Source organism: Saimiri boliviensis, chromosome 8 (assembly GCF_048565385.1).
Source record: "Saimiri boliviensis isolate mSaiBol1 chromosome 8, mSaiBol1.pri, whole genome shotgun sequence".
In the NCBI taxonomy this organism is placed as follows: domain Eukaryota; kingdom Metazoa; phylum Chordata; class Mammalia; order Primates; family Cebidae; genus Saimiri; species Saimiri boliviensis.
This window is the reverse complement of record NC_133456.1, coordinates 115,232,183-115,259,593: the sequence shown is the minus strand read 5'-3', so window position 1 is coordinate 115,259,593 and position 27,411 is coordinate 115,232,183. Positions and strand designations below refer to the sequence as shown.

Below are 27,411 nucleotides of genomic sequence, written 5' to 3'. Positions count from 1 at the left end.
TAAAGCCCTTGTTCTGATTCTTTGCCCAGTTTTTTTCCATTGGGTTGTTAATCTTTTCTTTCTTGTGGAAATGGGGTCTCACTAGGCTGCCCAGGCTTGTCTCAGACTCCTCAGCTCAATCCTCCCGCCTCAGCCTCCCGAAGTGCTAGGATGGCAGGCATGAGCCACTGCACCTGGCCCATTGTCTTAACAGTTTATAAAAAGAGCTTTGTGCATTTTGCTTGCCAAATACTTGTTATATATGTTGCAAATATCTGCTCCAAATCTGTCCACTGCCCACTGCATTTCAAAATGTAAACTGAGAAGTCTTGTGACGACAGGGCTCCCGAAATAGTGTGGTCTTAAAGTGTGGGAAGAGTGTGCACAGCTGCGAGCTGTACAGCCATCAAACCGCACAACAGCCGAAGCGATGGAACTTCCGTATTTGGGGAGCACTTTATGCTTTTCAAGGCATCTTTTTTTTTTTTTCTTTTTTGCAGGGACAGTATCTCACTCTCTCACCCAGGCTAGAGTGCAATGGTGAAATCTCGGCTCACCGCAACCTCCAGCTTCCCGGGTTCAACCCATTCTCCTGCCTCAGCCTCCCAAGTAGCTGGGATTACAGGCGCCTACCACCATGCCCACCTAATTTTTGTATTTTTAGTAAAGCTGGGATTTCACCGTCTTGGCCAGGCTGTTCTCAAACTCCTGGCCTCAAGTGATCCGCCCACCTTAGCCTCCCAATGTGCTGGGATTATAGGCGGGAGCCACCGCACCTGGCCAAGGCATCTTTCAATCCTCTAATTTCAGCCTCACAAAAACCTGAGGCTAGTGGGAACCCACCTCTTCCCACTGAGGGGAGGGCCTTGGTTGGGTGGTTGGTCGTCAAGACCCATTCAATGCTCCAAGTCTGACCTGTTACCCCGATTTTGCAGCTTTCCAGAACAACTCAGACCAGAGAAGCGGGTAAACCTGTCTGCAGTCACAGACCTGCGTAATGGTGGAGGAGAGCCCAAAATCCCACTCACCTGGTCTCGTGGACAGCGTCCGTCTCCCCCAAGAAAAGTCCACATCAGGGTGGTGCCAAAGTGGGCACCAGGAGACCTCGGGAAGACATGGGAAGTTGTGCATCACTGACAAGCACAGCGCTGCCAAAAGACCTAGAACGTGGCAAGACGAGAGCAGCCCGTCCACCCACCCAGGCCGCACCCACCTCGCCCCTCCATGCCCACAGGCCGCGCCCATCTTGGTGTTTCTGCCCCGTGAGAAAAGGATCGTGTGAACACAGGGGTGCACTTTATTCCACTTTTATTGCGTAACCGCCATGGGGACCTGATTCTGAGCTAAGTGCTCTGCTGTGAGGCGTCACCAGATGTCATTGCTAGAGGCAAGAATCAGTTACAAAGATGAAAGGGAGGAACCTAATGCTATTTTTAATGGTTGTTATTCCATGCAGAAACACCGATTGTTCCAGAACTGGTATCTGAGCCCGTGACTGAATGGGAATGCTCATCTCAGTGTAAGACGAAGCCCCACAACGGCTGGGAACGCTGGAGGAGAGAAACGCCCCGGCAGCCAGCGTGAAGTTTTTCACCCGATTTGTGGCTCCACCCCCACGAGTCCACGAGGAGAAGCATTGCCGTGGGCAGCTCGGGCTCACTCTGTTCTGCAGTCCGGGGCGTGAGCTCAGGCCACCTGGGTGCATCCAGCAAGTACCACGTTCCCGTTTCTGGGCACAATGTCTCTAGGACGGGCCTGACCCCTTCTTCATTGCCCCAGAAACCACACATCCCAGAACAAATCATGCAAAGGTCCTCCGGCTTAATTCCCTGTTGTGGGTGGGAAGACAAAGACTCTCAGGTGGCCCATGCAGTCTCAATGGGCTCTGAATCCTCCACCTGGGGCTTATCATGCAGAATGACCTGTTTCTATTACTGCAAGATGGGACTGCCAGGTTTTCTTCTCCTGCCTTGGCTGCAGAGTCCCATTCCCGTCCTACTCAAAGCACTGGGACAGTGCTGGGTGCGTGACAGATGTTCCACAAGTATCCCCAAAACCAAATTGTGAGTGAGTGACGCTGCCCCTAGGTGCAGGCAGCCTCCCTACTAATTTGATAGCTTCAAGGAGTTAGCAAACTGCAGGTTGGGTGAATTCATTTGACAACTATAGAAACAGATGAAAAGTAATGCCCAGAGTCTCCGAACAGCCCTTTGCACTGGGAATGCAGAGCCACGAGAATATACACCTTCATGCTGCTGTCGGTTTGAACGGCTCACAAGCAAAACCTTAGAGGGACAGCATACGCATCCTCTAAAAGGCTTTTATCCTACATATAAACTTTTATAAGAGTTTGAGACCTAATGCTGAAGATGCATTTCCTAAGAAACTCAGTGCTATTTGTGGGGAATACAAAGCCAGGGCCTTCCCTGACGAAGACCCACGGAAAGCCCTGAGTGGTGGATGGGCCCAGGCTCAGGGTGGGGGGCGGGGAGGCTTGGAAAGTGCTCCAGGAAAAACATCCACACGACAGAGAGCCAGCAGAGCAGTGGTCTCAGTCCACGACTCCAGGCCTAGCTTCCGTGGCCCAACCACTCCCTATGAGCACCGAGGGCAGTCCTGGTGCCCACCCAGAGGTGGTGGCCTGCACCTGGGACCTGTGCACCTGTGCAAGCTGCCCAGGCGGGTGGGAGTCAGCAACCAGGCCCTGAGTCCCCAGCTCTGTCAGCCTCCTCTGCTCCCTGAGCCACCTGTCCTTACAGTGCCTTTGAGGATGGTCTGTAAAAGAGGAAAACTGGACAGCTGGGCCCACGCCCAGTGAGAGGGTAGGTTCCGAACAGCACAGGGCCACACCCACAACTGTGACCTGAGACCGAGGCCTTCCCAACGCCTTGGAAACATTCTCCAGGATCCAGGGGAGAAGCCCAAACAGGAGCGCAGGAAGGGACTCAAAGGAGCATTGTTCTGTCTACAGCAGGCGTCCCCAAACTACGGCCCGCGGGCCGCATGCAGCCCCCTGAGGCCATTTATCCAGCCCCCGCCGCACTTCAGGAAGGGGCACCTCTTTCATTGGTGGTCAGTGAGAGGATCACAGTATGTGGCGGCTCTCCAGTGGTCTGAGGGACAGTGAACTGGCCGCCTGTGCAAAAAGTTTGGGGACGCCTGCTACAGCAATCACGCTGCTTCAGAGGAACGGGCAGAGACCCCTCTCGGGGCAATGCTGGGCACAGCAGGGGCAGCCAGCGGTGAGCGGCAGCTGCCCAACCTCTGCCTGCAGCTCAGTTGTAGGAGAGGTAATCGATGAGCCGGGGCGGAATGTTTAACTTGGCGATCTTCTCCAGCCCTCGGACGCCGGTGGCCTTTCTCAAGCTCACCCTGCAGAGCTGTGACAGAGTCAGAGGTGTCTCTGTAAAAGGGAATGAGGAAGGATGTGAGGTGAGTTTCAGGAAGGAGCACAACCCCTGCAACCAAATAAACTCAGATGGAATCAGAAACACCTCCCTTTCCCTGGGACCAGGATGCATCCTGCAGGCCATCTCTGTAAGGACAGCCAGGAACCCGAGGAAGGGAGCCCAGGAAAGGAAACTCGGGTGATGTCAACTGGATGGCATTTTGTGGGTTTGGGTTTTTTTGCCTTTTTTTTTTTTTTTTGAGACAGAGTCTCGCTCTGTCGCCCAGGCTGGAGTGCCATCTCGGCTCAATGCAACCTCTGCCTCCTGGGTTCACGTGATTCTCCTGCCTCAGCCTCCCAGGTAGCTGGGATTACAGGCACCTGCCACCACGCCCACCTAAATTTTGTATTTTCAGTAGAGACAGGGTTTCCCCATGTCGGCCAGGCTGGTCTAGAACTCCTGACCTAAGGTGATTTGCCCACCTCAGCTTCCCAAAGTGCTGGGATAACAGGTATGAACCACTGTGCCCTGCCTGGTTTTGGTTTTTGAGCCACAGCATTTTATTTCAGCACCTAGATTTGTCATCAAACACCTGATCTACAGCTAGGAGGCTCTTCTGTCAAACAGCCAGCACAGGAGGCACAGGTCTGGTGCTGGGCAGGCGTCAGCTGCAGCTCCTGCTGCACCAGGCCACTGGCCCCAGGAAGAGCTGGGGCAGCGCCACAAACAGCCCCAGCAAAGTGCCCAAGGGTCTGTCCTGGTGCAAAGGGCAGGAGCCAGGACTAACAGCCTCGCTCTCCACTGAAGCCCGCAGGGAGCCAGCACACAGGGGCCCAGGCTGAAGGCTGGAGGGGTGGGGGGCGGGGGGCGCGCTCAGTGGGGTGCCTCACTTTCATAGTACTCAAGGCACTTGGCAGGAGCACTGCTGCTCCACGTGTAGTCAGACGGCTTCTTCCCACGGTTGTCCCGGGCGTAGATGTTGCCACCAAACTCAATGAGCATCTCGATGAGGTCGACATTCTTGACCTTGGCCGCGTGGTGTAGGGCCGTCTCATGAAGCTTTGCGGCATTCACGTTGGCCCCTGGAGGTCAAGAGCCGGGAACAGATTTCACCGAGAAGAGAACTTGGAGTGGGGGCTCGGGGGGACAGCCACATGTGTGTGCACCGTAGGCAGAAGCAATCCCCATCCAGAAGACAAAATCGAGACAGACTCTACCACAGCTTTCAAAAATGTTTTCAACATCCAAAAGCAGGAATTACTTACTGTTCCCCCTCATGAGAAGAGAGGTAAAGGCAGGCAGTGATAATAAATAAATAACTGGAAATAGAACCGGAAAGAAGAAAAACAATACAAAAAACATCCCTAGTTAACGGTTCTAATGCCCTATCAATCCGCCTTCAGGGGTCCTGAGGTTGCCGGAAGCTCCAATCAGAGCCCCTGCAGCATCCCCACCTGGCCTGCAGCACAGACACACTCTGCTGCTTCCTCTTGCGGGTGCGGGACGGAGGCTCTGGAAACACTGGATGGATGAAAGAATGAACATTCCTTAACAATGCATGTTCTTTTACAAAAGGAAAACAGATAATGTACCCAATACAGTAGGCAATTCAGGGAAGAGAGTGAGCTCTGCACTCCTCAACTTTCTCAGGATAGGAGCGGACATTCAACAAGCTGATCAAAAGTAAAGTAGCACAATTTAAAAAAAAAAAAAAAAAAAAAAAAAGCAGACATTCAGAAAGACGAAAAGAATTAGTAGCTAAATATGGCTTTTTTTTTTTTTTTTTTTTTTTTGAGACAGAGGTTCACTCTGTCCCCCAGGCTGGAGTACAGTGGCACAATCTTGGCTCACTGCAACCTCCGCCTCCAGGGTTCAAGCAATTCTGCCTCAGCCTCCCTAGTAGCTGGGATTACAGGCGAGAGCCACCACATCCAGCTATTTTTTGTATTTTTTGTAGAGATGGGGTTTTGCCACATTGGCCAGGTTGGTCTTGAGCTCCTGGCTACAGGCACAAGCTGCCACATCTGGTCAAATACTGCATTTTTTAAATGCACTAAAAAATTTTGATAAAAATATTTTTGCAAAACATCATTCTTAGGGCACAGCCATCATTAATCCCATACAATAGACTCCCAGGGCTTCAGAATTCTTTTGCAAGAAAATGCCATTTTCTTCGAAGTCTGTTCCTCTGTAACAAAGGAGGTTATAAGATAAAATGAATAAGAATTATTTTAAAGAAGCCGAGCAAATCGCCCAGCATCAGTAAAATAATCTGCCAAATGACAGATTCAAACCGCAACCACAAAATATTATCAAAAGTGGGATTTTACAATGAACAGACCACCAGCGAGAGATCAATTACCGACAATTTCAGAGGGTCAGAAGAGGACCTGAAGGGTGGAAAGCTACATTTTCTAGTTCCTGTGCTCAAAAACTATCTGAAAAATTCTGCTTTCTGCTTTAAAATGTTTTAATCCCCTAAAAGCACATAAGAACCATGCACATAACAGCATTCATGGCATGATCCTAAGAATGCCCCAGCCAAGCCGGGTGCAGTGGCTCATACCTGTAATCTCAGCACTTTGGGAGACTGAGGTGGGTGGATCACAGGGTCAGGAGTTCAAGATCAGCCTGACCAACACAGTGAAACCCTGTCTCTGCTAAAAATATAAAAATTAGCTGGACGTGGTGGCGGGTGCCTGTAATCCCAGCTACTCGGGAGGCTGAGGCAGGAGAATCACTTGAACCCAGGAGGTGGCAGTTACAGTGAGCTGAGATTGTGCTACTACACTCCAGCCTGGGCAAAAAAGAACAAAACTCCAACTGTCCCAGCCCTCCAAAGTGATGACAGAAGTGAAGAAAGTTCTTTCCAATTCCCACAGCCAAAACTCAGAAGTCTGGCCAGGAAAAGGTGTAGAGAGCCAGAGGAGCCCACCCGCTCTGGGGGCATCAGCAGCAAGGCTGCTGTGAGCTTTGGGCGAACGCCAGAGTAGTGAAACCATAATAGGGGAATGTGTATGTCTCAGAGAAGAGCAGAGAGGCCTAGAAAAAGACAACCAGCTCTCACTGACCTTGCTGCAAGATAGCTGTTAGCTGAAGTACGTTAACTGAAGCGTGAGAAGTATAACCACAGGCTGTTCTACGTAAGTGCGCCCTCCCTCTGCGATGTGCTTTGTAAACATGTAAGGTAAAGTACTCTGAGGCAGGTCGGAGCTGAAGAGACTGACACCATCAGCTTTTGGACCACCTGGTCCAGCTTTATCTATGTCTGTCTGTATGTCTGTCTTTATCCCCCGCCATTCCTTCTTCCGTCTTTGAAGACTTGTGCAGCGCGGGACACAGCACACACCAGAAGAAGGATCTCTCAATTAGGAAAAACGCTAAATTACCTAGGTCCTGAATTCAGCAGAAATGTACTACAAAAAATAATATTTAAAAGCAATAGATTCAAAAAATATTTTCCCCACAGTTCGCCCTGTCTTTCACATAAGGGGTTTTCCTCCAGTACAAATGCTGCAATCATGGAAGAAGCAACTCTTAACACCAAGCATACACTTGTAATGAAAAACAGATTGTACCATCCACAGAATCTAAAGTTCAAGTAGCTTTCTCTCATGTCATTAATTCTGGTAATATTCTTGCCAACTGGGAGAGAAAGTGATGATCTCTATTTTTACAAAAGGAAAAAAAACAGAAAGACGCCCAAGGGAGGCACAGCTACTCTCTCACCATCAGGGGGACACGATGGCTGAAAAGAACTCTAAAAATAGGCCGGGCTCGGTAGCTCAAGCCTGTAATCCCAGCACTTTGGGAGGCCAAGGCGGGTGGATCACGAGGTCAAGAGATCTAGACCATCCTGGTCAACATGGTGAAACCCCGTCTCTACTAAAAATACAAAAAATTAGCTGGGCATGGTGGTGCGTGCCTGTAATCCCAGCTACTCAGGAGGCTGAGGCAGGAGAATTGCCTGAACCCAGGAGGCGGAGGTTGCGGTGAGCTGAGATCGCGCCATTGCACTCCAGTCTGGGTAATAAGAGCAAAACTCCGTCTCAAAAAAAAAAAAAAAAAAAATTCACACTCCCTGCAGCGCTCCACAGGCAAGGCCTTGGCCAGGGGCTCTTGCAGAGAGGCGGCCTTCCCAATGCACATCTTTTCAAAATGTGTGCTTGGCATCATTTGACTGGGTGGAAGGGAAGGAAGGTGAATAAGAAAGGCAATGAAACTGTGAATAAAGAATTGAAGTGAAACAGCAGGCCGGGGTGCACGCAGCAGCATGGATAGACCCTGAAAGTGTAGCACCATGTGAGCCAAGAAGAGAGTCGGCGAGGAAAGCCCATCAGCTATGTGCATTAAAAATACACGCCTCAGTGCAGTGGCTCATGCCTGTAATCCCAGCACTGTGGGAGGCCCAGCCAGGTGCATCACCTGAGGTCAGGAGTTCGAGACTAGCCTGGCCAACATAGTGAAACCTCGTCTCTACTAAAAATGCAAAAATTAGCCATGGTGGCTCATGCCTGTAATCCCAGCTACTCGGGAGGCTGAGGCACCAGAATCACTTGAACCCAGGAGGCGGAGGTTGTAGTGAGCCAAGATGGTGTCACTGCACTCCAGCCTGGGTGACAGCAAAACTCTGTGTCAAAAAATAAAAGAGGGGAACAGATACAGAGGTAAGAAGAGAAGGAAGAGAGAAAGAGAAGGAGGGTAGGAGAGGGAAAGAAAGTGGCTTTGTGTGAAGTGAGGATGGTGACATACCTTGAACTGAGAGGCTTGAGAAAGACTGACAAAGACAGAGACACAGAGACAGAGACAGAGACAGACAGACAGACGGAGAGACAAAGACAGGGAGCTAGGAAACAACCGGGGAATTAAACGCTCTGAACTTCATCCTTCAGAGAAAAGGGGTCAACACAGGCTCATTATCAAAATCCTGCTTTCAATGCAAAATAGGATTACAGTGGATTCCAAAACCCGTGGCCAGCAATGAAGGGACCCTCTAAGACCTTGGCACACCCAGGCTGGCGCAATCCTGGAACGTCAGCACAAATAGCCCAATATGTGCTTGTTGAAACTAGAAAAAAAAAAATTTAATTAAACAATTAAAATTTTTAAAAAAACAATTAAAAATTTTTAAAAATTAAACAATTAAAGAACTTTTTTTAATTGTGCCAGGGTCAGTGCTGAGAATCAAAGTGGAGGCATGACCGTCCTCAGGAGCCACTTCTGAACATTCCTGGCAGAGTTAAATATTCACTGTCAGCGATCAGATTAAAAATTACCTCACCATAATAACCGGACTTTCACACTCCCCCACCCCCGCCTCCTCTGCAAATACAGTCTGGTTCCTGGACTCGCCTCACCACCTACAAAGCGCCAGAACCACCATCTCCTCATCCCACAAGGGGCGCAACGCGGCTGCCTCACAGCTCAAGCTCTCAAACCGCACACAAAAGCACCTGTGATCATGTGGCCCTGACTGGTGCAGGCCCTCCCCCTCTCCACAGTAACTGGTTCAAATGACACAGGCTTGAGCCGATCAGAATTTGGCAAAGTTTGGGCAAAGGGACTGGGGAGGGTGCGGGAAAAGAGATTTCCCACTCTTCTGTTTCTCTGAAGACACGGTCCTTGGCTTTCCTTTGGTTTCCCCAAGGATCTATAACCTGACCCCAAAAGTTCAGAATCATTACTTCCTAAAGCCTCTGTGTGTGAGGATGTGGGGCATGCTGTCGTTTCTCTCTTCTTCTCTGCACGTTTGAAATTTTCCACAATTAAGAAATGGTTCCTAAGGAAAGGATGATGATCCATCTGCTCTTACGAGGGGTGTTAGGGGAGACTGCCCGAGAGGAGGGTGGGAATCAGGAACCCCACGTGGAGCTGATGGCTGGACGCTCCCCACAGCATCGAGTCGATAGCAACAATCACAGTGGGGAGGCTTCCCCCAAGAAAGCCGTGTTCATCTAACTCCCCAGGGGCATGCGAACTCCAGGGAGAGCTGCAGGAACCCCGCTTCAGGGTGACAGTGGGCATCACAGCTGCCCCTTCCTTTCCTGGTCGTGTGGCAGGCGCAGGAGGAGACCTGGCCTCAGCCCCAGCATGGGCCCCGCCTGCTCCAATCCCTCTCCCCTGACCATACTCATCGGTTCTAATCACCCAGGCTTCAGCCCATCAAAATTTGGCAACGTTTGGGCAGCAGGACTGGGGAGGGGTGTGTGAAAAGGGATTTTCCACTCTTCTGAGAGTCCCCAGAAAGCTTAACATGGGAAATGTCTGGCATGCAGGCCTGAAGCCACTGCAGCCCCGTGACCTTGCTCAGGGAAGCCAGAGGCTTAGGATAAAGTCAACACTGAGAAAAGCAGAATTGCAAAAATCAAAGAAATTGAGGTCTGGGTGACACCACAGAACCTCCGGTCCAGCCGCCCCTAAACCTGCTCCGAAGCCCCCTGAACTAGAAATGCCTGCCACTGTTTCCCAGGTGGAAGTGGCTTCCTGTTACTTGCAAAGGCATCACAACTGATCCAGAAAGGATGTTTGCTTTAAACACTAAGTTGATCCTTTTCCCTGCAACCACACCAAAAGGAACCAAGGTAAAAACGGAACCAACATGTAGCGAGCTCACAAAGGCTTGACAGGAATCACTGCCCTGTGTTGATAGAAACGGATCCAGCTGTCAGAAGGGCAGCTCGACCGGACACACGGACGTCTGCTTCGAATGGAGACATTTTTAAGACAGCGTATAAAAAAATTTTAAATACCCCAACAATTATTCTTACACAAAATGAATCCTTTCCACTAAAAAGACTTAAAAGTGGCACATGAAAGCAAATATGATTCTTCAATAGAAAACTACATATAGGGCCGGGCGCAGTGGCTCACGCCTGTAATCCCAGCACTTTGGGAGGCCGAGGCGGGCAGATCACGAGGTCAGGAGGTTGAGACCATCCTGGCCAACATGGTGAAACCCCATCTCTACTAAAAATACAAAAAAAAAAAAAATAGCTGGGCATGGTGGCAGGTGCCTAGAGTCCCAGCTACTCAAGAGGCTGAGGCAGGAGAATTGCTTGAACCCAGGAGGCGGAGGTTGCAGTGAGCCGAGATCGCGCCACTGAACTCCAGCCTGGTGACAGAGCAAGACCCTATCTCAAAAAAAAAAAAAAAGAAAAGAAAAGCATACTTACAAAAAAAGAAAACTAAGCCGGGCGCAGTGGCTCAAGCCTGTAATCCCAGCACTTTGGGAGGCTGAGGCGGGTGGATCACGAGGTCAAGAGATCGAGACCATCCTGGTCAACATGGTGAAACCCCGTCTCTACTAAAAATACAAAAAATTAGCTGGGCATGGTGGCGCGGCACGTGCCTGTAATCCCAGCTACTCAGGAGGCTGAGGCAGGAGAATTGCCTGAACCCAGGAGGCGGAGGTTGCGGTGAGCCGAGATCGCACCATTGCACTCCAGCCTGGGTAACAAGAGCGAAACTCCATCTCAAAAAAAAAAAAAAAAGAAAACTAAATATATAACGAAGCTCAAATGGCTGTCACGGGGCGGGGGGTGGATTCATGATCTTCCTATCCTTAACAGGTTTTTTGTTGTTGTTGTTAGAGGTGGGGTCTTGCTATGTTGCCCAGGCTGCTCCAAACTCCTGGGCTCAAGCAATCCTCCTTCCTCAGTCTCCCAAAGTGCTGAGACCACACTTATGAGCCACCATGCCCAGCCATCGTGAGCAGTTTTATTTTATTCTACACCACACCCAGAATTTGGATGGATGAGATGATGAAACTAAAATTTTCCTTCAACAAAACATTTAAATTGGGTTAATGAAGAAAAAAAAAAACCTGCAACAACAGTCACTTTGTTTGGCTACATTTGAAAACTTCTGCCATAGACAGGTCCTGAACCTGATCCTCAGTTGGTTGGGTCTTTTTAGTTTTGATTTTTTTTTTTTTCCCTCCTTAGGAATCTCAATCCCGAGTCTTTTTTGAACACCTGACAATGGCCTGGATTCCAAATGCTCCATTCTCCTAAACCTGTGGCTCCACTTCCCATTGCAACCCCTTCTCTCTTGAATTCAGGCAGCAACCTCACCAGGCAGCTGTGGGGACAGCGGGCTGTGATCTCTAGAAATAGTCACTGGCATTTGTTGCATACCAACTAGGACACACCAGGCACCAGGAACTATTCCAGTCCTCCCAGCCACCTGCAGCACAGATTCTTCCAGTCCTCAGATCTGTAAACTCGGGCCTGAGGTCTCAGCTGGCAAGCGGGACAGCCAGCCTCCAACCTTGGTCCCTCTGACTCCTCTACCCAGCTCTCTGCCAGGCACAGTGCAGGTAAACACCTGCCCAGGAAAATACCCGCTCAGGTAAATACGCTTGCAAGGAAACACCGGCTCAGGTGAACAGCCTTGCTAGTGTACACGCATTCAGACAAACTTCTCAGATAAATCTGTAAATATGCACTCCGTAGGTAAACACCCGCTCAGGGAAACATCCACGCACCTGCTTTGAGCAGCATTTTGACACAGTCCAGATGCTCCCGGGCACAGGCCACGTGCAGAGGGGTCCCAAAATGGCAGTCGTGTGCTTCCAGATTGGCCCCGACGTCAATAAGAAGCCTCACACATTCGGAACTCCCTTGAGACAAATGGAAAAGGCGGGACGTGCCCATGAATACGGACGCTGCAGACTACAAGCGCGACAGAGGCGCCAGAGGCGGCAGCTGCGGCAGGCCTCCATCCCCGGCGCCCACGTCCTGACCTAAGGAGGCGTTCACACCCCGAATGGCCTGCCCGCAGGAAGCCAGGACACAGCTCTGCGTGCCCCTGGGGAGGGGAGGGCTCATGGCCCGCCTGGCAGTGGGAGAAACAGGCCTGGCTGGCCTCTTGCTGTGAGAACAGAAGGCCTGGGGCACCACCTAGAATGAGCCAGAGAAGACTCTCCTGCTGCCCCCCACCACCCTGTGTCTACCCACAGCTGCAGGCACTGAGCCCAGCCTCCCAGGAAACCCCCCAGACTTTCTTAGGCAAGTCATCCTCCTGTGCCCCATGGCAGCCACCTCTCCTGCCTCTTTTTTTTAAACAAAGTCTCACTCTGTCACCCAGGCTGAAGTACGATGGCACGATCTCAGCTCACTGCAACCTCCACCTCCTGGGTTCAAGCAATTCTCCCACCTCAGCCTCCCAAATAGCTGGGATTACAGGCATGTACCACCATGCCTGGCTAATTTATTTTGTGTTTTTAGTAGAGACGGGGTTTCACCTTGTTGGCCAGGCTGGTCTTGAACTCGTGACCTCAGGTGATCCGCCCTCCTCAGCCTCCCGAAGTGCTGGGATTATCAAAGTCATGAGCCATGGCGCCGGCCTCTCCTGCCCCTTCAGTGCTCCCCTTCCTGGGTCTATAATGTGGATCTGGATCGAGATTCCAGGCTCTCCACCCTCCTGCCCCTGTGCAGTCCGTCCAGGCTCCATCCTCTCCTGTCACTCAATTACCTCTTCACTGTTGGCAGCTCCCTGATTTTCCCCACCAGCCCCACAGCCATATGCTGGCAGCCGGCCACTGTCTCCAATCCAGAGCCCTCTCCCTTCCTGGGGTCCCCACTCCTAGCTCAAACCTGACTCACTTCTGACCTCTCAAGCCTCCTCTTTGTACCAAATCCTATGTATTCCTCCCCCAAGCCTTCTAACTGAACCCATCCCACTCCACCAGCCTACTCTGAGCACTGGGCACCTTGACCCCAGCAATGGTCCCAGGTCACCCCTCTGCTTCCAGGAGACCCTGACCACCATCGCCACCTCCGTCTATCTGCACATGGAGGGCCACTAAATGAAGCTTCCCCAAATTCTGTTTTCCTGACCCTCAACATCTGCTCAGAAACTTTCAAGAGCTCCCTAGCGCTGTTCCCATGGCCTGCAGACATGAAAAGACCCCAAAGCAGAAACCAGGGGTAAACCTACTCCGCAGTTTACGTATCTGTGAACCACAGATAGCCATGGCCCTGCCAGCACCGTGGAAGGGCACATACCCCAAACCCCGCACCCCAGACGTGCATCCAAAGACAAAGGCCATGCTGGCCAGTCACGATGCAAGCCACGGTTTTCAACCTCTACTCATAAGGCTAGATTCCAAACTCCTTACTCTGCCGTTTAAACATTGTCCCACCAGCTGGTCTCACCGCTCCACTAGGAGCTCCTGATGCAGTAAGACAGGACAAGGACTGTTTCCCATGCTCGGGGTCCGCTCTGATCTTCCCAGCCTCTGCCATCTGCCCATTCTTGGAGGGCAGCTGAGGTCCCACCTGCGCCCTGAGCCTGCTCTGAGAGCGCTGCGCACAGCCTCCTGGCCCAGGCTGTCGGGACACGCTGCTCCGTCATCTCCCATCTCAACCAGGGGCCTGCAGAGCAACCTACAGCAAAGCCCAGGTGAGCCTCTGCTGAGTCCCCCAGGCCCTGGTGCTAACGTGGAAGGGCTAGAGGAGCCCAGGCTTGCACTCAGAATCCTACCATAGAGTCACCCACCCAGCCCTGGACGCAAACCTCAAGGAGGAAAAGCTTAGAATCGCCACAGCTGAGCCACCAGGAGCCAGAAACAGACTCGGAACTGTCCTTCACCGGCCAAGGGCTCCCAATTCCATCCACTCTGCTTCACTCCCAAAGCCCTTTAATTCCAGAAAGGAAGAAACTTCCAGGGCCTAGCTGGGTCCGCCGACTCACCGCTCATGCAGGCCTCGTGCAGCGGGGACGCTGTGTACAGGGGAGGGTTGACCTTGGCCCCGTAGGACAGCAGGAGCTTCACACACTCGATGCTGCCCGAGGCGCAGGCGTCGCAGAGCGGGGTGCTGCCATCGATGTTGCGGGCGTCCACCTCATGGGAGAAAGAAACAAGCGTCAAAGGGCAGGGAAATGCCGTGCAACCGCTTTCCCGGCCTGCCAGTTCATCTTCACACATGAGTTTGCTATTATGTGCGAGGCAAGGACACTGAAAGAGACAGCAGGTGGCTGGGGGCGCCCATAGCCTCTGAGTACAGAAGTCACCTCATTCAGGATTCTTTTCTCTTGAGGCAGGATAAGCTCAGCCAACCCCTTGCCACCCTCTGCTAAGCACAGAGCAGAACAGGGGAACTCTAGGTTGCAAGCTGGGAGAGGCAGGCTTTAAAAATGGGTTTTAAGGGGCCAGGGATGGTGGCTCATGCCTGTAATCTCAGCGCTTTGGGAGGCCAAGGTGGGCAGATCACGAGGTCAGGAGTTTGAGACCAGCCTGGCCAACATGGTGCCGCCTCTACTAAAAATATAAAAATTAGCCGAGCATGGTGGCACGTGCCTATAGTCCCAGCTACTCGAGAAGCTGAGGCAGAAAAATTGCTTGAACCTGGCAGGTGGAGGTTGCGCTGAGCCAAGATCACACCACTGCACTCCAGTCTGGACAACAAAGCAAGACACCATCTCAAAAAAAAAAGGGGGGTGTTTAAAAAGTCTAACCTCAGTTGGGCATGATGGCTCACACCTGTAACCACAGCACTTTAGAAGGCGAGGAGGGACGGTCACTTGAGCTCAGGAGTTCGAGACCAGCCTGGGCAACACGGCAAAACCCTGTCTCTATAAAAAAAATACAAAAATTAGCTGGGTATGGTGGCATGCACCTGTGGTCCCAGCTACCTGGGAGGCTGAGGTGGGAGGATCACTTGAGTCAAGGAGGACGAGGCTGCAGTGAGCTGTGATCACGCCACTGCACTGCAGCCTAGGCGACAGAGTAAGACCTTGTTACAAAAAACCAAAAACACACACAACTCTACCCTCAATGGAAGGCTTGCCAGAGACTGCTTACCACGCCTCCCCTAGTGAGAAACTCAGAGGCCAGGAAAAAGGCAACTCCCCAAATTAGCAAATTTTATTTAGCACTTGTCCAAATTCAGCTTCTGTTTGGGTACACACTGACACTGGTTTCATTCCAAGCTTTCGGGAAGAGTAAACAGTACACCGTCTTCCCTTCTTCCCTGCCAATCCCCCGGCTTCAACTGAGACCAGAGCCCTGTGTCCCTTATACATTGGCCAGGGGTGTGCAGGGCCCGTGTTTGCCAGCTCAGGAGAGCCGGCTGCCAAAGTACCAGGAATTCTGCTAACCAGAAACCCCGGGTGGCTTAACACCGGCCAGGATGGGAACATTTACACCAGGGAAAGCAGCAACACAGAGTTTTGCTTCTGCTCCTTTTTTCAGAGAGCAGGCTGGCTGCATCCCACTGAGGCATCCTGGAGCCAGAACCCTGCTCTTTGGGCCCAAGCAGCAGCTCTGCGTCCAGGCCGGGCCGCCCCTGAAAGCCTGTATCTAGGCTGCAGCCTGCTTTCTCCTGCTCACGGCAGGGTTGGCGCTCCCACCAGCAATTTGCTCAGGCTGCCCTTTCTTCTACCACCACGACCTCCTAACAGCCAGGTCCACGAGCACTTCTCAGCCATGGGCTTCCCGGTCCTTGTGTGCAGTGGACGCAGTGCAGCCCCGGCCCTGTTTCCCAACTTCTCCTCCATTCTGGCAGCTGCAGCCAGTCTGGGGGTCTTCCCTGAAGGGCCACTCACCTGGGCCCCGGCCGCCAGCAGCAGCTGCACGCACCGCGCCTGGCCCTGCAGACTTGCTGCGTGCAGGGGCGTGATGGAGTCCACAGTGACCTGGTTCACACAGGCGCCGCTCTCGATCAGCTGCTGCAGCTGCAGGCTCTCACCCCTCTGGGCTGCCTCGTGCACAGGGGTCCGCTCCACCCAGAAACCTGGAAAGGAAGGGGACCTAACGCTAAGACCCTGCCACTTCCATCCAGGACACATGAGCATATGTAAGACTCCAGGGCCTCTGATGCCACCAAGGTACCATCCGTGATCATGCAATTGTCCCAGCACTTCTATAAAGACCCCTGAGCCACCCCCACTGCCTGAAGGCTGGAGTCCAAGCTTCTGGCCTACAAGGGGCTCCGTCCTGTGGGCCCCGCTGGCTGACCTCCACGGCCCACCTCCCACCACCGCCCTGTGCAAAGCCCACTCTGCAGGTATAGGCACTCACCACTCCCCGCAGTTCCACACCTGCACCTCTGTGCACATCCTTCCCACTGACACGCCCCCCTCTGCCCCCTGCCAATTGTCCACTCTGGTAAAAAGTTTACATCCTCCAGGTGGGCCAAGGTAAAACAACTTCTCTGGGAAACACTTCCCGCAACGCTCACACACACACATTCAAAGTCCTGCACTGACAGTGTCTTCGGCGCGAGTGCCCTAAGAAACCATGTTTTCATTACTCAACTTTAATGGCTTCCTCAGGCTTGTCTATGTACAAGGTCATGTCATCTGCAAACAAAGATCGTTCAACTTCTTCCTTTCTAATGTGGATGCCATTGATTGACTGATTTTTGAGACAGAGTCTCACTCTGTCACCCAGGCTGGAGTACAATGGCATGATCTCAGCTCACTGCAACCTCTGCCTCCCAGGTTCAAGTGATTCTCCTGCCTCATCCTCCCGAGTAGCTGGGATTACAGGCATGTGGCATCACACTCAGCTAATTTTTATACTTTTTTTTTTTTTTTGAGACGGAGTTTCGCTCTTGTTACCCAGGCTGGAGTGCAATGGTGCGATCTCGGCTCACCGCAACCTCCGCCTCCTGGGTTCAGGCAATTCTCCTGCCTCAGCCTCCTGAGTAGCTGGGATTACAGGCACGTACCACCACGCCCAGCTAATTTTTGTATTTTTAGTAGAGATGGGGTTTCACCATGTTGACCAGGATGGTCTTGATCTCTTGACCTCGTGATCCACCCGCCTCGGCCTCCCAAAGTGCTGGGATTACAGGCTTGAGCCTCCACGCCCGGCCTATTTTTATACTTTTAGTAGAGACAGGGTTTCATTATGCTGGGCAGGCTGGTCTCGAACTCCTGACCTCAGGTGATCCGCCCGCCTCAGCCTTCCAAAGTGCTGGGATTATAGGTGTGAGCCACTGTGCCTGGCCCTTTTATTTCTTTTTCTTGTTGAATTGCTTTGACTAGGACTTGCAGTGCCATGTTGAACAGAAGGGGTGAGAGCCAACATCCTTGTCTTGTTTCAGTCTCAGGGGGAGAGCATTTGGTTGTTCACCTTTAAGGATGATGTTAACTGGGTTATTCTTTTTTTTTCTTTTGAGATGGAGTCTTGCTCTGCCACCCAGGCTGGAATGCAGTGTCACCAACTCGGCTCACTGCAACTTCCACCTCCCGGTTTCAAGCTATTCTCCTGCCTCAGCCTCCTGAGTAGCAGGGACTACAGGCGTACACCACCACGCCCAGCTAATTTTTTGTATTTTAGTAGAGACAGGGTTTCACCATGTTGCCCAGACTGGTCTCGAACTCCTGACCTCAGGTGATCCACCCACCTCGGCCTCCAAAAGTGCTAGGATTACAGGCGTGAGCCACCGCACCCGGCTAAGAGTCACATTTCTTTACTGCCTAAACCAGGTGCAGACAAAATCTCGGTAACTAGTAAAGATCATAAACTCCCCAGACGCAGAAGCCATGCCTATGTTTTCTCAGCACCCATCTCAGACATGGAGGAGTCTTCTAGAAACTTTAAAACGTCATAAATGACAACAGTGCTGGAGGCAAGCTGACATATCCTTATTGCCAGCTCCCCAGCTTCAAGCAGACAAGATCACATCACACACCTCTTCTCAATCAACAGTTTCCTTTTACTATTCCGATATGTCCCTGAAAAACTTGCCTATCACCTGGATCTTCCCCAGATTATACTTTCACAAAGTGTATCTGGGCCGGGTGCAGTGGCTCACACCTGTAATCCCAGCACTTTGGGAGGCTGAGGCAGGCAGATCACGAGGTCAGGAGTTTGAGACAAGCCTGAACATCACGGTGAAAAAACCCTGTCTCTACTAAAACTATAAAACAAATTAGCCAGGCGTGGTGGCATGTGCTGGGTAGTCCCAGCTACTCGGGAGGCTGAGGCAGGAGAATCGCTTAAACCCAGGTGGTAGAGGTTGCAGTGAGCCGAGATCATGCCACCGCACTCCAGCCTGGGCAACAAGAGCAAAACTCCGTATATTAAAAAAAACAAAACAAAACAAAAAAAAAAAAAACGTGTATCTGCAGCGAATTTCTTCTGCAGGTGGGTAGTCTCATCGGTTAGTGCTGATGACTCTGTTTGCTCTTAGCAATCCCCACATTGCTACCCCCAACCTCACCTCTCTTTTGGGCACTGAGTACAAGGTTAAGAGTTCCCTGGTGCCACAACTGCTCAGAACTGCTCAATGGAAACTCAGCTCAGCCTTTTATCAGCTTACCCCAAACCCAACTTCCCTGAGTGTCCATTTCTTTACCTATAAGTAGTAATACTATTTTCTCTGCATAGGTGGACTATGAACATTAAACGAATTGAAACAGGTAAACGCACTTAAAGGGTGGGGCTGGCACCGAGTCATTGCTCAATAAACGTTGTCTGCAGTATTTTAGCCTCCTACCTGTCTTGCCCACAGCCAGAGAGCCCGGGTGACCCTATGTCAGGAAGTGGAGACCAGGGAAAACTGAAGCAGAAAGGAAGATTCAATCCCTACAAAATGTAAAAGTCAAGCTTGTGGAACTTTCTACTTACCATCTCCAGGTGGCCGTCAGCCCCACCAGGAGTAATGAACAGTAACCCACTGCTGTCCTGCGGTTACTGAGAAGTGGCTTAGTGTCACTTTAAAATTAACCCACGGGGAGCAAAATCCCAAGGGTAGGAGAGGTTGCCACTTGAAAAAGAAGAGGAAGGCAGGGTGAGGCCTAGGCCTTGCAGCAAAAAAGAAAAGTATATCTCAGGAGGCTGCCTGAGCTGGGAAGGCGCATTCCCGACCTGCCTCCATTCACGACGTCCAGGTGCATTTAGCGTCTCCCGCTGCGGCACACAAAGAGGACTAAGATGCAGCAACAGGCAGCTCACAGTTAGGGACCAGGGAATAAATGTGCAGATATTCACAACACGGGCCAAGCGCGGTGGCTCACACCTGTAATCCCAGCACTCTGGGAGGCCGAGGCAGGTGGATCATGATGTCAAGAGTTGGAGACCAGCCTGACCAATGTTGTGAAACCCTGTCTCTACTAAAAATACAAAAATTAGCTGGGCGTGGTGGCACCCGCCTGTAATCCCAGCTAATCAGCAGGCTGAGGCAGGAAAATCACTTGAACCCAGAGGAGGAGGCTGCAGTGAACTGAGATCGTGCCACAGCACTCCAGCCTGGGCAACACAGCGAAACTCCATCTCAAAAAAAAAAAGATAATTCACAACATGACAACTGCGATCACGTCTGGTGACGGGGACTCAGAAGCAAGAGCCCCCGCACCCAGGGATGGCCAGGAGGTCACAGAAGCTGCAGAGCTGCAGCTGGGTCTATCTCAGGCACTGCTTACTTGCCTGTGGACCCCATCACCTGGCACTATCCACGAAGACGCTGGTGTCCACGTGGTTGCTCAGTGAGTGAGTGGATGAGTAAATGAATGGAAGGAGTTACTAAAACCAATGATAAGTCTGTGTAGCAGTGAAACAGCAAAAGAACCAACATTTTTGTTTAAGAGGCTTTTACCCATTCTTACACAGAGGCTGGGATAATTTAAGAGCATTGAGATAATATGCAAAAAGAGCAATCACATAGTTTTAAAATTAACTCTGGGATTAAAAGGAAAGCATGTAAACAACTAGTTATGTTTTGTTAAAGATTTATAGGAGCACTGTGACCTGATCAAGGACAAAGATGTTCCCAGCCTCCTTGGACCCTCGCTGGTGTCCAGATGTCCGTGGTCCTCCGTTACCTCTTGATCCCAACAGCCTCCTCTTCTTACGGCCCTCAACAGAATTGAGAAACCGAAATCTGTACTGACTTAGATGGCACTTTGTACACTTGTTTACCATCTTCCTGGTTTGCTGGCTCCCAAATAAAACTGCCACCAACTCTTGTTGCTTCTGTTTGGCTTTTGAGCAGCAAAACAGCCGAATCTGGGTTCAGTTACAACTATAACATTTTTTAAAGGAAATCTAATTTTATTTCCCTCTATGACCAACCTATAAAGAAAACGCAACTTATTTCTAGTGAATCACATCAACTGCTGTGGTCTTAGCAGCAGCAATTAAGAGCAAAAAGCAGCAGCAGACATGATAAGAAAAAGAAAGAAACTTCCGTGCATCAAAGGGCATAATGAGTGAAATGGCAACCCACAGAATGGGAGGAAATATGTGCATGTCATATACCTGATAAGGAGTTAGTCCAGAATACACAAGGAACTCCTGCAACTCAACAACAAAAAAACCCCAAATAACCAGGCTTAAAAATGGGCAAAAGATTCGAACAGACATTTCTCTAAAGAGGATACACAAATGGCCACAAGCATAAAAAAAGGTATTCAACATCACTAATCATTAAAGACAGGCAAATCAAAACCACAATGAGATCCTGCCTCACACCTGTTAGGATTATAAAAAAAAAAAAAAAGAAAGAAAGAAATACGTGTTGGAGAGAATGTGGAGAAACTGACACCCCTGTGCACTGATGATGGGAATGTAAAATGGTACAGCCACTGTGGAAAATTGTACAGCAGTTCCTACAAAAATTAAACATAAAAGCTCACATGATCCAGTCACTCCACTGCTGGGCATAGCTCCAAAAGAACTGAAAGCAGGGTCTTGAGGAGACATTCATTTGTACACCCACATTCATAGCAGCATTATTCTCCACGCCAGCAGCTAGGGCAAACAAAGCATCCAGTGGAATATTATTCAGCTTTGGGAATGAAGGAAACCCTGTCCCATGCTACAACATGGATGAACCTTGAGGACCTTATGCTGAGTCAAATAAGCCATTACTGGGCCAGGCACAGTGGCTCACGCCTGTAACCCCAGCACTTTGGGAGGCTGAGGCAGGCAGATCACTTGCAGTTAGGAGTTCGAGACCAGCCTGGCCAACATGGTGAAACCCCAGTCTCTACTAAACATACAAAAATTAGCCTGGCATGATGGTATGCGTCTATAATCCTAGCTATTCAGGAGGATGAGGCACGAGAATTGCTTAACCCAGGAGACAGAAGTTGCAGTGAGCTGAGATCGCACCACTGTACTCCAGCCTGGGTGACAGAGCAAGAGTCCATCTCAAAACTTAATCAATCAATAAATAAGCCATTTCTGGCCAGGCTCAGTGGTTCACACCTGTAATCCCAGCACTACGGGAGGCCAAGTTGGGCAATATGGGGAAACCCCATCTCTACTAAAATTACAAAAATCAGCCAGGCATGGTGGTCCATGCCTGTAATCTTAGCGGGAAGATGAGGCAGGAGAATCACTTGAACCCAGGAGGTGGAGATTGCAGTGAGCCAAGATCGTACCACTGCACTACAGCCTGGGCGACCATGCGAGACTCCGTCTCAAAAAAAAACAAATGAGCCATTTCTGAAGACAAATACTGTATGATTCCACTTATGTGAGGTCCCTCGAGTAGTCAAAGGTGGTTGCCAGGGACTGGGGGGAGGGGAACTGGGGAGTTAGTGTTTCATGGGGACAGAATTTCAGTTTTACAGGAAGAAAAAGTTCTAGAGATCTGCTGCACAAAAATGTAAATGTACTTAACCCTACTGAAATGGACACTTGAAAATGGCTACGGTGGTAAATTCTGCGTTATGTGTTCTTTACTACAAGTAAAAATAGAAAAATTATTTTTTTAAAAAAGTAACCAAAAGCTGGAAGCTGAGACAGGAGAATCGCTCGCTTGAACCTGGGAGGCAGGGGTTACAGTGAGCCGAGATCATGTCACTGCACTCCAGCCTGGGCAACAGAGTGACACGGAAAGAAGGAAGGAAAAAGGGAGGGAGGGAGAGAGGGAAGGAGAGAGAAAGAAAGAGAAAGAGAAAGAGAAAGAGAAATAAACAAATAAATAAATCCTAGACAATCAGCGCTCCCAGAAAAGGACAGCCGAATGTGGTATCCATTCATCTGCCGTCCAAAACCACATGAAAATGATAGGAATAAAAGTGGGGGCTAAACCCACAAAGACAAAGAGATCAGAGGAAAAGAGAAATGAAGGATTTCATGGTGACAACTAAAGACAGTCTATGTGACAACTCAGCACAAAGAGAGTGCCTAACACATGGCACTTATCATTATCACCAAATTATTATTATTATTTTTTTTAAATGGAGTCTCACTCTGTTGCCCAGGCTGGAGTGCAGTGGCACCATGTCGGCTCACTGCAACCTCTGTCTCCCAGATTCAAGCAGTTCTCTGCCTTAGCCTCCGGAGTAGCTAGGATTACAGGCACCTGACACCATGCCTGCCTAAGTTTTGTATTTTTTTCAATAGGGACAGAGTTTCACCATCTTTGCCAGGCTGGTCTTGAACTCTTGACCTCGAAATTCACCTGCCTTGGCCTCCTAAAGTGCTGGGATTACAGGCATGAGCCATGGTGCCTGAACAATTATCACTAAATTTTAATAGCACATTGCAAATTTCAGTTTTAGTGCCATTGAAAGCCAAGGGAAAAATATTGATCTTTTTTTTCTGTGTAGAAACTCCCACTTAAAAGTTTGGGCTCAGTGTTTTGTGGCTATGTTGATATTTTTCAACCATGTCTTTTTAAATGTTTCATTATGAATCCCCAAAATATTGTTTGTGCGTAAACTTGAGGTCAAACAGCAGACTGACTTTAAGATGTGTTCAATGAGGCCGGGTGCGGTGGCTCAAGCCTGTAATCCCAGCACTTTGGGAGGCCGAGGCGGGTGGATCACAAGGTCGAGAGATCGAGACCAACCTGGTCAACATGGTGAAACCCCGTCTCTACTAAAAATACAAAAAAAAAATTAGCTGGGCATGGTGGCGCGTGCCTGTAATCCCAGCTACTCAGGAGGCTGAGGCAGGAGAATTGCCTGAGCCCAGGAGGCGGAGGTTGCCGTGAGCCGAGATCACGCCATTGCACTCCAGCCTGGGTAACAAGAGCGAAACTCCGTCTCAAAAAAAAAAAAAAAAAAAAAAAGATGTGTTCAATGAGGCAAAAATGCCAGTGGTTTGCCTTCTTAGAGGGACAAAATGGTCAAAACTCATGAAAAGTGGGGAAAAGAGAGGGAAAGAATAAATGAAAGCAGACGACAAGGAGGAAAGAGGTGAAAATAGGGGGCTAAGGAGGAAAGGAACCAAAGAAAGGGAGAAAGGACCGAAGGTATCAGGACAGCTTGGCAAATATTGGGCATTTCCTTCCACTAGCATGGCGCTAAAACCACAGGGAATTCACCGACTTCGCTGCATTATCCCTCGTATCCTCCCCAGACTCCCTCATCACTCACCGAATTATCTGCTACCGCGACTCCTCCCTTGCCCCTGGTCCACCCCAAAAGGCGGTGGCCTAGGGAGCACGGGGAGAGTCCCCCAATCCCAATCCCACCCTCAAGGCACTGTGGGAGCTCAGGCCTGACTCAGGACCCCTGAGCTCCAACCTGAGGAACACTTTTCATCCTAAATCAACTAAGCCTCAGTTTCCTTTAGGACAGCAGGCACCGCCTCCCTGGGCTGCCTTGTGGAGAAGGAACATTCAGGTACTATTCTGCCCATACACATGCTTCCTAAGTCTTTGTAACTTACTATTATTTCCTTTGATACTTTTTTTGGCCTTAAATAAGTTTTTCTGGTTTTGTCAACATGCCCCCTTTGATTTCCTATTTTAGGATGAAATAGCCTCCCACTCCAGGTAATTCTCTACCCATTAGAAATGCCCTGGCCTGCTACCCTAATGGATTCTCCCTCTCCCCGCTCCGACACTGAAATCAAGAACAACGGAGCTGTGTTTCTGATTAAACACAGAGAATCTTCTCTGCCCATCAGCAAAGATCCTACTCAGCTGAGGGTACCTGGGTGGGGAGACATACATCCATATAAACAAGTAGAAAACAAACAGGCTGGGAGTGATTTCCAGACTATTGCGGGAGCTGAAGAGCAGGCTGGCGCCGTGGCCAACCAGGATAGAGAAGGCGGGCTTGGCACCTGGGGTGGGGACCAGCAAAGAGCAGGGAATCTGAGCTCCCCCTGGGAGGGCGCTGAACGCAAAGGGATGCACAAATCCCCTTAAAGAGCAGGAAGACATTCCCTGCCCCACCCCCACCCTGGCTTCCCAGAGCAGCAGCAGGCAGAGCTGAAGACCCAAGGCTGCAGGAGACAGGTCTCCAAACACTGAACCAGTAGAGAGGGAACACAGGACCCGCCACTCACTTGAAGGGCACGAGGGTACTGTCTGGGGATAATTGAGGGGCCGTGCATGGAGAACAGCGAAGCCACAGGAAAACATAAGAACAGCGGCCATCTCCAAGAAAAGCAAGAACCCACAGGTAAACAAAAAGAACAGCCACCATCTCCAAGAAAAGTTAAGGCATTATACAAGGAGAGAAACACAGACCCCACATAGCAAGTGACTCAGCTGTAATATTCACAGTTACAATAACGTCGACACTGAAACCTGATTTTAACAAAAACACAATTCTACCGGAGGACCCTGGGGGAACGTATGGGGGAGTTGGGGTGCAGCCAGTAGGTTAGAGGTTCGTCTCCCACCGAAGGACATCGACAGGGAATGCAGAATCAATCTTTCTTTCTTTCTTTCTTTCTTTTTTTTTGAGACAGAGTCTCACTCTGTCACCCAGGCTGGAGTGCAGTGGTGTGATCCTGGCTCACTACAACCTCTGCCTCCCAGGTTCAAGTAATTCTCCTGCCTCAGCCTCCCAAGTAGCTGAGATTGCAGGCACCCCGCCACTATGCTTGGCTAATTTTTGTATTTGTATGTATGTATTTATTTAGAGATAGAGTTTGGCTCTTGTCACCCAGGCTGGAGTGCAATGGCCCGATCTTGGCTCACTGCAACCTCCGTCTCCCTGGTTCAAGTGATTCTCCTGCCTCAGCCTCCCAAGTAGCTGCAAATACAGGCGCCCGCCACCATGCCCAGCTAATTTTTGTATTTTTAGTAGAGACAGGGTTTCGCCACGTTGGCCAGGCTGGTCTTAAACTTCTGACCTCAAGTGATCCGCCTGCCTCAGCGTCTCAAAGTGCTGGGATTACAAGCATGAGAGTCCGCCCAACAGCTGAAAACCTAAATGTTTTGGTTAGACTACACCACACACAGAATTGGAAGTCAGAATGTTAAAAGTGGCTAAAGCTCCTACAGTTCGCCTCTACTACTGCTGGGATGCTGGGATGGCAGTACTGTTGGGGATCCAACACATTCAGCTTATTCATTACATTGGGAATAAAAAGTATCAGCAGAACTTATTTGGGGAGAAATATATTAAATTTAAAAATGACAATGTCAAAAATAACAGTGAACCTCAAAAGTTGCAGATTTATGAGTTTAAAATGTGCTTTTCTTCTACAGATGCATCCCTTAACAAACGATGCAGAAGACATGCTCCGAAGTGAAGTCATGAACAGAAATATTAAAATATGTGTTTAAATAAGCTTCCCTCGTTAGCTATTCACTGCTTATTCAATTAAGCTAATCAAATGCAGATAGATCACATTGTCAGGATCAAAGTCCTGTGCTTGCCTGGACTGGAATGCCAAGTAAAAACAGATGCTTATTAGGTACCTTTGATCATGCCAAAGGTGGTTATTTTGCAGTCAATTAAAATATCTTTGCCTTGCTATGATTGCAACTTCCTCTTCACCTAAATTTACCTTAAGGCTTCTCCCTCTTAGGTGCACTACTGTTTTCACCGGAATGAATATACCTTAGATTTTTTTTTTCTTTTTAGGATTTCATCGAGCTTCCACCGTGCATTTCAGTTGACCATGTGACTGCTTCATAGGCAGCAAAAAATTTGCTTCCCCAGAGTGTCCTTCCCTCAAATCCATTTCATACTTCGGCTGCTCGGACGGTAAAGGGGACTGCCTGCAGAACTGGGACCGCACTTTTCTGAGTGTGCCGCGGTGCCCCAGGGCCACCCTCACTGCAGAGCGGACTCGGGGTCACGTGGACGTCTCTGCAGGATGCTCAGACACTGCGCCACCGCCTCCCGCGCGCCCGTGGAGGGGAATTCAGCTCTCACCGTGGGCTCGCGCCGGGCTGCCCCGCGAGGGGGCACCGTGGGCGTTTCCCAGGCTCTCTCCGCCACTGGTCAACTGCCCCGCACGCGCCCCACACCTTCCCCAGCGCGCGCGGAGCTCAGTGGGTTTGCGGTTGCAAAACTCCACACCCGGCGCGCCCCACGGACCGCGGCCCAGCAGTGAGCGGGCCTGGGACACGGTGCAAGGCATGAGAGCCCGACTGGGATGCGCAGCACCCCGGGACCCTGCTCTCCCCGCGGCCCACCCCACCAGACGCCTCCGCCCACGAAGCCAGCGCGGGGCGCGCCACCAGCTCCCCGGCTCAGGCCCTGGGATGCGCCGCAAGCCCCTGGAGCCGGCGCGGCGCCCTCGCCCTGCCCCCCGCGGCGCCCGCACGTACCCACGTCGCCAAGGAAGTAGCCGTCCGCCGCCCGGGGCTCCATGCGGCTCGCCCGCGGCCGCCCCGCGATTCGGGGCGCGGGCACCTGGGACTGAACCCGCGAGGCCGCTGGGCGGGGCCAGTCTGCGCTGGGCTGTGCGTCGGCCCGAGGCGACCGCGTCGGGAGTTGTAGTTCTCGCCGCCTTGGCGCGGTTCCCGGTGGCGCTGTCTCTGCGTCCCGACTCCGCTGTCACTGCCACCCCGCTTCGCCCGTCGAGCCGAGAAGTGTGTGCGCTTGCACCTGCAAACCGTGCGTCCCGTGCGAAACGTCTCCTGTGCACGTGTCCTATGCAAACGTGTGTGTCCTTGTGCAAAACATGCATCCTGTGTATATGTCCTGTGCAAAACATGCAGCTGTGTGTAAACATGTATCCACTGCATACTTCCCTGGGTCCCTGTGCGCAGCATGGATATGTGTTTCCATGTGCAAAACGTGTGTCCTGTACCAAACATGCATCCTGTGCGCGTGTCCTGTGCAAGCGTGTGCAAAACATGTGTCCATGTATAAACATGTATGTATTGCAAACGTGTCCTGTGCAAGCATGTGTCTGTGTGTCCGTGGGCATAGCATGCGT

At 50.7% G+C, this 27,411-nt stretch overlaps 1 protein-coding gene across 1 annotated transcript; it reads right to left on the bottom strand.

Moving 5' to 3' along the window:
• Positions 1-1,270: 1,270 nt before the first annotated feature.
• Positions 1,271-27,024, bottom strand: ASB13 (ankyrin repeat and SOCS box containing 13). The gene is made up of 6 exons (XM_003939049.4): positions 26,798-27,024; positions 15,918-16,105; positions 14,064-14,214; positions 11,854-11,988; positions 4,259-4,450; positions 1,271-3,382 (listed from the first exon to the last, which is right to left on the bottom strand). The coding sequence occupies exons 1-6, from the start codon at positions 26,838-26,840 to the stop codon at positions 3,255-3,257; spliced, it is 837 nt and encodes a 278-aa protein (XP_003939098.1). The 5' UTR covers positions 26,841-27,024; the 3' UTR covers positions 1,271-3,254.
• Between the last annotated feature and the right edge of the window lie 387 nt (positions 27,025-27,411).

What these genes read in the sequence shown, in the direction of transcription:
- ASB13 (XM_003939049.4), bottom strand. Translation starts at nt 26,840, where the DNA reads ATGGAGCCCCGGGCGGCGGACGGCTACTTCCTTGGCGACGTGG. An exon ending in CAAAATGCTGCTCAAAGCAG is followed by an intron (nt 4,451 to 11,853) that starts GTGCGTGGATGT and finishes CTTGACCTCCAG; the next exon opens with GGGCCAACGTGAATGCCGCA. An exon ending in GTGCCTTGAGTACTATGAAA is followed by an intron (nt 3,383 to 4,258) that starts GTGAGGCACCCC and finishes TCCCTTTTACAG; the next exon opens with AGACACCTCTGACTCTGTCA.